General features: G+C 40.9%; 1 protein-coding gene across 11 annotated transcripts in view; it reads left to right on the top strand.

The window, feature by feature from the left end:
• LOC126082747 (zinc finger protein OZF-like) overlaps positions 1-12935 on the top strand; it is a 60684-nt gene that overhangs the window by 9812 nt on the left and 37937 nt on the right. The window contains exons 2-5 of one of the 11 annotated variants that reach the window (XM_049895633.1): positions 6032-6229; positions 9358-9415; positions 10012-10196; positions 10475-10716. In XM_049895633.1, coding sequence (XP_049751590.1) covers positions 10648-10716 — 69 coding nt within the window. In that variant the 5' untranslated portion in view covers positions 6032-6229; positions 9358-9415; positions 10012-10196; positions 10475-10647. Of the gene's footprint in view, positions 1-6031; positions 6258-9357; positions 9416-9438; positions 10717-11027; positions 11047-12935 lie in introns of those variants that run through there. The other 10 variants (XM_049895632.1, XM_049895634.1, XM_049895635.1 and 7 more) reach the window with 10 other exon arrangements.

Raw genomic sequence — 12935 nt, 5'->3', positions numbered from 1 at the left:
GAACCAAAGGATGGGAAAGATACCAACACTGAAAATCCCAGTTTCAGGTGACAAGATCTGTGATAGAAGGAGGCATATGCAGCTGTGCCTGTAAAAAGAACAGATCCTTGGGGGCTCTGGAAAAATCCTAGAGAGAAATGGGATGTTGGAGCCTGGCATTAAAGCATGAATAGCAGTTTTCCTGACATATGGTTGGGTAGGACAGTCCAGACGCATGAAGTCACCGAACCTGGGAAAAATCTCTGTTTTAAAGAGCTGAGTGAACTCTGAAAATTAATCCATAGTGCCTAAGGCTAGATATTCTGTAAGAATAACACTATATGGTTTTCATTAACAAATGTGTGGATTCTAAAGTGCTTTCACTGATATTATAACTTTCTTCTTTACCTCAGCAAACATTGGCTTAAATGAGTATTTCACAACCTTCCTCTGCTTTACAAATGAGAGACGTGAAAGCTGATGTGGAAAAGTGGCTGGTCCAAGGCCACAGAACAAATTCAAGACCAGGATGAGACAAGAATTCAGGGTTTCTGAATTATCTTTCAGAGTTTATCCCCAAACACTTCCCCTCTGCTTATGTCTGATGTGTCTTTAGTAGGGGACAGAGTCTTTTCATCCTGATCCAGCAAAGATTTCCCAGGAAGGGACATTTGATTTAATTTTCCAGGATGATTAGTTGGAGTTCAGATGAAAAGCATCTTGACTTGCCCTCTCCCAGGGCTATCTCCCAGGGGATGACTGCTCCATTCTGACTTTGCCACCTGTATGGATTGAATCATGTCCCCTAAAAATATGTGTTGAAAATCTTAACCCCTATTCCTGCGGTTACAATCCCGTTTGGGAATGGATTTTCTTTGTTATGTTAATGAGGCAGTATTAGTATAGGCTGTGTCTTGAGTCAATATCTTTTGAGATATAAAAAGAACAGATTAAGCATAGAGAAGCAAACAGAGATGGGGGAAGAGAGATGCCAAGGCCACATGAAGATTCCCCAGAAGCAGGAGCTCAAAAGAGACAAGGACTTTCCTCCAGAGCCGACAGAGAGAGAAAGCCTTCCCCTAGAGCCAGCCCCCTGAATTTGGACTTCTAGCCTCCTAACTGTAAGAAAATAAATTTGTTAGAGCCACCCACCTGTGGTATTTCTGTTATTACAGCACTAGATTGTTGCCAGGTGGAAACCCCAGCTTCTGCTTGGCGTGACTTGTATTGGCCAATAAACAAGAGACCTAGATGGGACAGCAGAAAGGTGTCTTCATTCTGTTGCACAAGGAAAGGAGACAGTCGGAGTTGTTGCTGTCAAAACTGCTCAGTGAGGGTGAGGGGAAAGGTTGCTTTCAAGGGGTTTACAAGTAGGAAGTTCAGACAAGTTATATCAGCAACATTTGTAATCATACTATGCAGGTGCAATGGGGTTTACATGTAACTTCATGCATCGCCAGGATTTTAATGTAAAGTTAGGGAGTGTGCCAGCAAAGGAAAGAGGATTCTAATGCAAAGCTGTAGAGGGGTGGGAGAGCCGTGCAAAGGAAACAGGATGCTAATGCAAACTGCTGGAGGCAGTGGAATTTCCCACAGCCTGGGGACCTTGCTCCCTGAAAGTGAAGAAGACTTGAAGTACTTACTGAAGAAGTTCAAAGACCACAGCCTTCAGTATGGATTACAGCTCAACATGAAAAAAAAAATCCTTATTAAGACACTACCTTAAATAAAGCCTAAATTAAATAACCCACATTAGTAAATGTATTATTTCCTAGAGTTGCCATAACAAAGTACCACAAATGGATGGCTTATAATAACAGAAATATATTGTCTCACAGTTCTTTGACTTCTAGATCATTCTAACCTCTGCCTCCATTTTCATATGGACATCTTCCCTCTGTGTCTGTACTTACGTCTTATATTGGACAATGCGTAAAATCTCGTCTCGAGATGGCCTCTAAATTCAGGTGGGATATACTCAAGGGTGTACTTTGGTTCTGGTGGACTTGTTTTAATTTTCTTCAACTTCAACTTACATTTGAGCAACTGATGGTCTGTTTCACAGTCGGCCCCTGGCCCTGCTCTGACTGATGATATTGAGGTTTTCCATTGTCTTTCCGTAAATGTAGTCAATTTGATTCCGATGTATTCCATCTGGCTAGGTCCATGTTGCCATTTATGTTTGTGAAAAAAGGTATTTCCAAAGAATAAGTCGTTGGTCTTACACAATTCTATCATGCTATCTCCAACTTTGTTTCTATCACCAAGGTCATATTTTCCAGCTACCAGTTCTTCTTGTTTTCAACTTACACATTCTAGTTATCAATGCATCTTGACTGCATGTTTGATCAATTTCAGACTGCAGAAGTTGGTAAAAATCTTCACTTTCTTCATCTTTGGCCTCAGTGGTTGGTGTGTAAATTTGAATAATAGTTCCATTAACTGTTCTTCCTTGTAGGTGTATAGATATTATCCTATCACTTACAGTGTTGTACTTCAGGGTAGATCTTGAAAAGTCTTTTATGACGACGAACACGGCGCCATTCCTTTTCAATTTGTCATTCCCAGCATATGATTGTCTGACTCAAAATGGTCAATAGCAGTCCATTTCAGCTCACTAATGCCTAGGATATTGATGCTTATGAGTTCCATTTCATTTTTGATGACTTCCAATTTTCCTAGATTCATACTTTGTACATTCCACATTCCAATTATTAATGTATGTTTGCAGCTGTTTCTTCTCATTTTGAGTCATGCCACATCAACAAATGAAGGTCCTGAAAGCTTAACTCCATCCATATCATTAAGGTCGACTTTGAGGAGGCAGCTCTTCCCCAATTGTCTTGTGAGTGAGTGCCTTCCAACCTGAGAGGACTCATCTTCTGGCACTATATCAAACAAAATTAGAACAAGTCCACTAGAGGCAAAGTATGACTGTGAGTATATCCCACCAGAATTTAGAGACCATTTCAAGAATAGATTTGATGCATTGAACACTAATGACCGAAGAACAGATAAGTTGTGGAATGACACCAAGGACATCATACATGAAGAAAGCAATAGGTCACTAAAAAGACAGGAAAGAAAGAAAACACCAAAATGACAGAAGAGACTCTGAAAGTTGCTCTGAACATACAGTAGCTAAAGCAAAAGGAAGAAATGATGAAGTAAAAGAACTGAAAGCAAGATTTCAAAGATCAGCTTGAGAAGACAAAGTAAAGTATTATAATGAAATGGGCAAAGATCTGGAGTTAGAAAACCAAAGGGGAAGAACGTGGTCTGCATTTCTCAAGCTGAAAGAACTGAAGAAAATATTCAAGCCTCGAGTTGCAATATTGAAGGATTCAATACTAAATGATGCAGGAAGCATCAAAAGAAGATGGAAGGAATATACAGAGTCACTGTACCAAAAAGAATCAGTTGGCATTCAACCATTTCAGGAGGTAGCATATGATCAAGAACCTATCATACTGAAGGAAGAGGTCCAAGCTGCACTGAAAGCACTGGCGAAAAACAAAGCTTCAGGAATCAACGGAATACCAATTGAGATGTTTCAGTAAGTGGATGCAGCACTGGAAGTGCTCACTCATCTATGCCAAGAAATTTGGAAGACAGCTACCTTGCCAACTGACTGGAAGAGATCCATACTTGTGCCCATTTCAAAGAAAGGTGATCCAACAGAATGTGCAAATTATAAAACAATATCATTAATATAACACACAAGTAAATTTTTTCGAAGATCATTCAAAAATGGTTGTAATAGTACATCAACAAGGAACTGCCAGAAATTCAAGCCAGGTTCAGAAGAGGGCATCGGAACAAGGGATATCATTGCTTATGTCAGATGGATCCAGGCTGAAAACAGAGAATACCAGAAAAATGTCTACCTGTGTTTTATTGACTATGCAAAGGCATTTGCCTGTGTGGACCGTAAGAAATTATGGATAACATTGCGAAGAATGGGAATTCCAGAACACTTAATTGTGCTCATGAGGAACCTGTACTTAGACCAAGAGGCAGTCGTTGGAACAGAACAAGGGGATACTGCATGCTTTAAAGTCAGGAAAGGTATGCATCAGGGTTGTATCCTTTCACCTACTCATTCAGTCTGTGTGCTGAGTAAATAATTCAAGAAGCTGGACTATATGAAGACGGACAGGGTGTCAGGATTGGAGAAAGGCTTATTAACAACCTGCGTTATGCAGATGACACAACTTTGCTTGCTGAAAGTGAAGAGGACTTGAAGCACTTACTGATGAAGATCAGAGACTACAGCCTTCAGTATGGATTACACCTCAACATAAAGAAAACAAAAATCCTCACGACTGGACCAATAAGCAACATCATGATAAATGGAGAAAAGATTGATGTTGTCAAGGACTACATTTTATTTGTATCCACAATCAATGCCCTTGGAAACAGCAGGCAAGAAATCAAAGGACATGGGACAAGGAGAGAAGGCATGAGGGGAAAGGAAAGCTGGTAATACGGAACCCAAAGTCAAGAAGGGGAGAGTGTTGACATGTGGAGTTGGCAACCAACATCACGAAATGTTATGCTTACTAATTGTTTAATGAGAAGCTAGTTTGTTTGGTAAACCTTCATCTAAGGAGCCATAAAAGAGAAAAAAATCAAACAACACATTGCATTGGGCAAATCTGCTGCAAAAGATCTCTTTAAAGTGTTAAAAAACTAAGATGTCACCTTGAGGACTAAGGTGGGCCTGACCCAAGCCATGGTATTTTCAATCACCTCATATGCATCCAAAAGCTTGACAATGAATAAGGAAGACTAAAGAAGAATTGATGCCTTTGAATTATGGTGTTGGTGAAAAATAGTGAACATATCATGGAGTGCCAAAAGACAGACCAAATTTGTCTTGGAAGAAGTACAGCCAGGATGCTCCTTGGAGGCAAGGGTGGGGAGGACTCTCTCACATACTTTGGACATGTTAGCAGGGAGGATCAGTCCCTGGAGAAGGACATCATGCTTGGTAAAGTAGAGGGTCAGCGAAAAAGAGGAAGACCCTCAATAAGATGGACTGACACAAGGGCTGCAACAATGGGCTCAAGCATCACAAGGATTGTGAGGATAGCGCAGGACCTGGCAGTGTTTCGTTTAGTTGTACACAGTGTTGCTGAGTCAGAACGGACTAGAGGGCACTTAACAACAACAACAATAACATCCTAGGACACCACGCACTAGGACTCACCCTACTCTGACATGACCTCATATTAACTTAATTGATAACCTCTTCAAAGACTGTTTCCAAACAAGGTCAAGCTCGCAGGTACAGCGAGTTAGGACTTCAACATATCTTTCTGGGGGACACAATTCAACCCATAGCAATAATCATCTAGTAAGCTCTCAATAAGTGTTAACTCTTATTATTACTGGAGCCCTGGTGGAGCAGTGGTTAAGAGCTTGGCTGCTAAGCAATATGTCCACAGTTGGAATCCACCAGCCACTCCTTAGAAACCCTGTGGGGCCGTTGAGTCAGACTCCACAGCAACGTTTTTTTTTTTTTTTAATTTTTTTTATGGGTTTGTTATTCTTACCAGTCTTCAGATTGGAAAAGTGAGGCAGTGTGATTTAGATCAACTGACTTAAGCTCTCTGGCCTCATTCTCCTCAACTGCTTCGTAAGAGGGCTTCCCCACTTCCCTTCCCTGCCTTTGCTCGGGGCTTCCTTTTTCTACATATTTTAGCTGGATAGATTGTTTGACTCCATCCTCAGATACCTGGAATTCTTTCCTAGTTTATGTCTTTGCTCCCGCTTCTCCCCGCCGCCCCCCCCCCGCCCCTTTCCATAGCTTCTACATTCCTATTCCCTGCGGTGAGAGATTTGAACCGCTGTACGGCACTAACATCTACTTGAAACATGGCGTCATTTATTGTTTCACGCTGGGAGCAGCCATATTAATTCCTCTGGCTGACGACTCAAAAAAACCACACCCACTGCCGTGGAGTCCATTTCCACTAATAACGATCCCGTAGGGTTTCCAAGGCTGTAAATCTTTAAGAAAGCTCACTACCACAACTTTTCCCCACAGCCAGTGCTAACAACTGGGAAAGTCTCGCGATATAGGCGAATCACGGGCTGCGCCAGACCCCGCCTGGATACGGAGAGTCCTGCAACCCCGGAAGGGGCGGGGATGTGGCACTTCGCTGAGGACGCCGGAGAAGAGGCGGGAAGTTGAGGAGTCCGGTTCTCAGAAGAGGAGGTTTCTGCCGCTGCCCGCGGTGTGGGAGTAAGGGCATCATGTTTGGTTAGCGATTGTGCGTCTCTAAAAAAAAAAAACCCAGTGCAGTCTCTAGCGGTCCCTAATTTTAGACCTTGTTGCGGTTAGTAATTAAGGGGACATGTGGTGGCCCCTGGTGGCGTAGTGGTTAAGAGCTGCGGCTGCTAACCAAAAGGTCAGCAGTTCAAATCCATAGAGTGCTCTTTGGAAACCCTATGGGGCAGTTCTACCCTGTCCTATAGGGTGGCTGTGAGTCGGAGTCAGAATCGATTCCATGGCAAAGGGTTTTTGTTTGTTTTTGGTGGCGGCGCAGTGGTTAAGAGCTGCAGTGAGCTACGGCTGCTAACCAAAAGGCCTGCAGTTCGAATCCACCAGTCGCTCTTTGGAAACCCTGAGAGGCAGTTCTGCTCTGTCCTGTGGGTCGCTGTGAGTTGGAATAGACTCCACGACAACGGTGTTTTTTTTTTTTTAAACCGGTTAGCAGCAGTTATTGCCGCCCTGTGGGACTCTTGATTTTGCTGGTGGTGGATCCTGAGGAGGGTCAGTGACTGATTTGAGATATTGGGCGAGGGGGAGGCGGTTAGTGATTAGGGGTGTCTGTATAAGTGATTCTGGGTTTCTCAGGATTAGGGATTGAGGTCACAGAAATTAGAGGCTGAAGCCCTGAAAAGGGGGAATCTGCTTTAGGATTACTTTGTGGGGGATCATTGAGTGAGGGCTGTAGTGGGCAACGGAGCCTGGGGGTAGGCTACATGTCATCAGTGCTTGGGGAGAAGGGTGCTTCAGCTCTGAATTATGAGAACAGTTTGCACTCAGCATACATGTTATTGTGTGCTGGGTTTCCTTTTGTGGATTTATGCATGTAAAGATATGAGGGTCTGGAAGGGTTCCCATTCATCTCCCAGAGGTCCTGCTTCCACCCTCGGATCTCGTGAACAGAGCTGAGGCTTCACATTCTCTACTGCTGTTTTGCAGCTAGCTAAGTACAGGTAGTTTCCGACTTAGGACAGACAGGGCACCATTCCCATGACTCTGTCCTAAGTCGATTCTGAGGTAAGTGGAATACCTCTTTTTTTCTTTTTAGTTTTCATTATTGCCTGCTGTAGGCCAGTGTTTTGAACAGAAAACTCTAACATTGAATGTCTGTGAATGAACATCTGAGAATGATAACATCAGTGAGTTGTGTGCTGCAACATTGTAGTACATATTACTAAAGATAAGATGCACAAAAAATAGAAATAAAAAAAAGAGGGTCTTAAGTGCGGTTTGTCGTACGTTGAATACTTCCTAAGTCGGAGACTACCTGTACTTCATGCCCAAGTCTCTCCTTAAACCCCTTTCTCAAAGCCCCTTTGTCTTCTCCCTGCTTTTCAGTCTATGTGCTATCTCTGGACAATTTCAGCCATACTCACTTCATCAGCTTCCACCTTTAAACTCACATCTTGCCAATGTATAGCCCTAGTTTAGACCTTCGTTCTAAGCTCCAGACTCACGTAGCCAGATGTTACATCTCTCTATGAGGGTTACTCACAAGCACCTCAAACTTAAGATGTTCAAAACAGTTTTTAAATCTTTCTTCTCCTTACTTGACCTACTCATCCTACTGTATTCTCCATCATGGTAAATGGCATCACGCATCACCCAGATGGCCATACTAGAAACCTGGGACACATCTAGTTTCCTCCTTTCTGTATCTGGTCAGCCTTCAAATCTTGGTGATTCTGCCTAGTGACATCTCTCTGGTTTGTCCTCCCATTCCCACTTCCTTGGTCTTGTTCAGGCTATAACATCCTTTGCCATAAACCTGTATCAGGAAAGACCTATAGCAGAGTCTGGGGGGAAGTCAGAGGAAGGAGTGGCCAGTTCTATCCAGGAGACATCGGAAAGGTTAGAGAAGGAGACATTTGAACTCTGCCTTGAAAGAACATTAGGAGTTTACCAGGCAGAGAAGGGGTAAAGGTATTTTAATTAGAGTGATGGCCACTCTGTGCTTTAAACCCTGGGTAAACAACCCAATTAGGAGCAGAAAGAATGAAACATTCTTGGGGGCAAAGTAGGGGAGCTGATGAATTATCTAATGTGTGTGACGCTATTCAAAGTTTTTCAAGTTCTACTGTGAAAATAGTATAATAGAAAACTAAGCCATTAGGAGAAAAATTAAATCCGAGAAAAATAGAGCGGTAATATTTGAGGTATTCTCTAGTTTCACCTTATTTTAAAGATTAGTGAGGCTGGGCCTAAGTGAGTGTTAGTTGCAGAGCTCAGGTCTAGAACGCACCACACCACAGTTCATCAATGACAAAACAGGATATAGGTTTCAAGAAACTGCAACCAAATTAGAAGAGGCAATAAAAAATGTAGACCAGATCCACACAAAGACTCGTATGCGAATGTCCATAGCAGCACGTTATTATTAATAGTCCAAAAGTGGAAACAGTCCAAGTGTCCATCAACTGAGAACAGATAAGCAAAATGTGGTGTATGCATACAATGGATTTAGAAATTAAAAGGAACAGACTACTGATACATGCTACAACATAGATGGACCTAAAAAACATTATGCTAAATGAAATAAACCAGACGCAAAAGACTATATGATTCCATTTGTATTAAATTCTTAGAAAAGGTAAACCTATAGAGACAGAAAGCAAATTAGTGTTTCCCTGAAGCTGGAGGTGGGAGGAGGAATTGACTGCAAAGAGGCATGAGGGAACTTCCTGGGAGATTGAAATGTTCTAAATCTGGCTTGTGATAATGATTGCACAACTCTATAAATTTACTAAAAATCATTGAATTGTACATTTACATTGGGTACATTTATGGTGTGTAAATTATATCTCAATAATTTTGTTTAAAAAACAAAAAAGATAGACTAGCGTATAAAAAAAAAAGCGTATAGATAGAAAAAAATGAGGTGACATAAGAGTTTTATCGTCCAGTCAACATGACCCAATAAATCTATGGATGAGAGTGCTGCAGCTCATTGAACACCCTGTTTATTTTCTCATAGCTAACCCCCCTGTTATGAATTGTGCTCTTTGAAACTTCCATGATATTAGTTTGGGATAAGAGGTGAGTAGGATAATAGATGCTAAAAATAACTATCATTTTTTATTTCAAAAATATGTTTATTTCAGAAAACTGAAAATGGCAAATGGAACTCAATAGAAATCACTTGTAATCCTGCATCCAAAGGTAACTGTAAATATTTTGATGTATGTCCTTTCAGACATACACACTTTTCTTCCAAAATGGGATCGTATCTTACATATTGCTTTATGATCTTTTCTTACTTTTGAATACATTTTTCCAGGTCAGTAAATACTTTTATAAGAAATTATATTAACCGTATAGTATTTTATCCTTCCCACAACTGATTTAACTAATCCCTATTGTTGGACTTCAGGTAGTTTCTACTATTCAGGTGATAAAGCAGCATTATGACAAATAACCCTTGCAGATGTATCTTTGTGTGCCTTCATAGATTTGTAGGATCAAAGTAGGGGAAACACTTTTGACATATAGTGGAATATAAATATTCACATCCTCAACGTAAAAAAATTTCATGCCTGCGATGGTTAAGGTTATGTGTCAACTTTACTAGGCCATGACTCTCAGTGGTTTGGTAGATATGTAATCATCCTTTATTTTGTGATCTGATATGAGCAGCCAGTCAGTTGAAAGGGGAGTTTCCTTGGGGTCGTGGCCTGCATCCAGTGTATATATAGATGTTCTCGCAAAGCTTGCCCTATCTGCATCCTGCATCCGACTTGTCATCCTCTGACTTCTAGTTCTTGGAACGTGAGCCAACAGCCTGCCGCCTGACCTGAAGTATTGGGTTCATCAGCCCCTGCAACCACATGAGTCTGGAGAAGCCTCCAGCTTGACATCTGACCCACGGATTTGGGACTTGCCAGCTTCCACAACTGCTTGAGCCATTTCTTTGATATAAATTTTTCTCTCTATATTTATACATGTATGTGCTTCACTGGTTTTGCTCCTCTAGAGAACCCAGCCTAAGATAATGTCCAAGGGCCACCTGGTCTTTTCAGAACTGTAAGTCAGCAGGTTGATGTTATCACAGCATAATTCTTTGTGGTCTCTTTGAAAGTAACCTTTGAAAGGGGTGGTCTCCAAAGGTCTTTTGTGTAGTTGATCATAGGGATTTCTAGGCTCATGATTCTGTAAATTGTAGGGCAGGCACAGATGGTCAGTGTTATCCACTCCCTGCTTATCCTAGCTCTGCCTTTACAGATATCTGCCCTGGGTGATGCAAGCGGTTTGCACTCAACTACTAACTGAAAAGTTGGCGGTTCAAATCCACCCAGTGGTGCCGTGGAAGAGAGGCCTGGCTTTCTATTCCATAATATTACAGCCATTGAAAACCCTATGCAGTGCAGTTCTACTCTGACACACATGGGGTTGTCATGAGTCAGAATCAGCTTGATGGCAATGGGGCCCTTTCTGAAGAAGAGCAGAAAATGATCAAGTCTCAGGTAAGTGAGCTAACTATTTATATCCCATTTTGTTTTCCAGTGGAGTTGAGACAGTTTTAAAGAATTCAATTAAATAGAAAAATGTTAATAGGGAAAATAAAAAGAAAACAGAATATCTAGATGAAGGAAATTTGGAACATAGTCATGTAAGTTATAGGATCTGTCATAGCTGATTGAAGTTGAGCTGCATATCATCTCCAATTATATCGTCTGTGTTATTTGTTAGATGTGATAATTTTCAAGATTTGTTTTTGGCGTTTAGGTCTGAAGTTATTCTCTGGATGGATCTTCATGCATATTGTCCTCAATATTGATCAACTTTCATAACAGGTTTCTCTATAACCCTTCCTTAGAGAATTTCTCAAAATAAGTATAGGACATAATAGTATAGCAGAATTTAATAATTCAGATGTTCTGGACACCGAAATCATGAGATCCAGGTACCCAGCTTTTGTGAGTCTGCCTTTATCAAAAAACAAAATCTATAATTTTTAGAACAGCATTTCTTAGCCCTGGGAGTTTGTGAAATTGGTTCAGGGTATTCATGTCATTGAAAGTAATGATAGCCTTAGTTTTAATGTCTATTTTTTTAACCAGTAAATAAGATAGTCCAGTATTTTCCCTTTAAAATGCCACAGGTTGAGAGCCTTGAAGGCCATATCAAGTGATTATGTTTGGTGGCTTGTGGAAATCAGGTGAATGTACTCATGTCTCAGTTGGTTTATCACTCAGCTGAACCCTGCTAGACAGCATCGTAGTGGGTTTAAGTGTCATGCAGTTTTAAATGTTTTTATTTGAAGGTACATATTGTTTAATTCTTACAGTGTTTCAGTAGTTATATCCATCATGTAGCTTGTAGCTTCAGTACAGTAGTCTTCAAGGCAAGGAGTATACATTTCTCAGGAGATACGCAAGATGATTCTCTGGGGCATGGGGAAAAAATACGAGAACTTGTACTTTTATATCTTTTTAATGAACATAATATCTCAGTATTGAAGTACATGGAAATCCTGGTGGCGTAGTGGTTAAGTGCTGCAGCTGGTAATCAAAAGGTCAGCAGTTCAAATCCACCAGGTGCTCCTTGGAAACTCTATGGGGCAGTTCTACTCTCTCCTATAGACATATGAGTTGGAATTGACTCGACGGCAATGGGTTTTTGGTTTTGGATTGAAGTACATGATACAGTTTTTTTAAAGGCACATACTGGTGGTGCCCGCTTTTTTTTTTTTAACTGAAGTGTCTCTGATGTAAAAAGTTTGGAGATCAGTGGGTTATGTACCACTGATACCAGTGTACCTGCTCATTTCCAGAGATCATTTTCTTTCGCCTCATCGTGGTGACCAACTCCCGTAGTTATTTTCTAAATTTTTAATTAATAACAGCTCTGCCACCTCCAAGCATTTCATTCTTTGACCATTATCTCCTATTTCTAGTACCTTCACTCCAGCAAGTCTTCAGCTCCCTCCAGACCTCTGATCTGTTATTCACTGCATGTTATACCTCCCTCCCCCTCTTCTTACTTCCCACTTTTCTCAGCTTGAATTCTGAGCTTCTTGGTTTTTGGTCTGAGCAACTGGTATCTCACTGAAGTCCAATTGCCTAGTCATTATTGCCACTTAGACATCTGTTATAATGAGTATCTCAAACTTAACTTGGACAAATAGAATTCTTGATTCCGTCCCTCTCCTCTGCCCAAACCTGCTCTTTCTTGTCTTTTGGACTTAAAAAAAAAAAAAAACCCATTGCTGTCGAGTTAATTCCTGTTTTGGACTTCAGTGGATGCCAGTTGTTCAGACCAAAAACCAAGTATTCTTACCTGATTCCTCTCCTTCCCTCACATGCTGTCTTTCAGGTGTATCTTGGTTGGATTTGATTCAATATAGTATTGTGGAATATGAAATGCGTTCCATAGACCTTTATTACTGGGTTTTAAATGTATGCAGTCCCATTTCTATGGAGTGAACAAATCTTCAGCTTCTTTTACTTTGTATACATTATGCTAGAGTGGAATATTGACCAGAATATCCATCTGGTAGCAGTGTTACCATGTGTAAACTGTTTTTTCCCTGAGAGCGAAACTGAGAAGGAGTTTATATAATAAAGGAGATGGAACCCTCTTATAGCATTGCCAAATTTAATTGTTTGCCCCCATCTACTAGTTTGTAAGCTTTCTATATTTTATTCATATTTTTATTCCCATCACTAACACTGGCCACATA

Source organism: Elephas maximus, chromosome 9 (assembly GCF_024166365.1).
Source record: "Elephas maximus indicus isolate mEleMax1 chromosome 9, mEleMax1 primary haplotype, whole genome shotgun sequence".
Taxonomy (NCBI): domain Eukaryota; kingdom Metazoa; phylum Chordata; class Mammalia; order Proboscidea; family Elephantidae; genus Elephas; species Elephas maximus.
The sequence above is the reverse complement of the archived record's forward strand: the minus strand, read 5'-3'. Positions and strand labels throughout refer to the sequence as shown.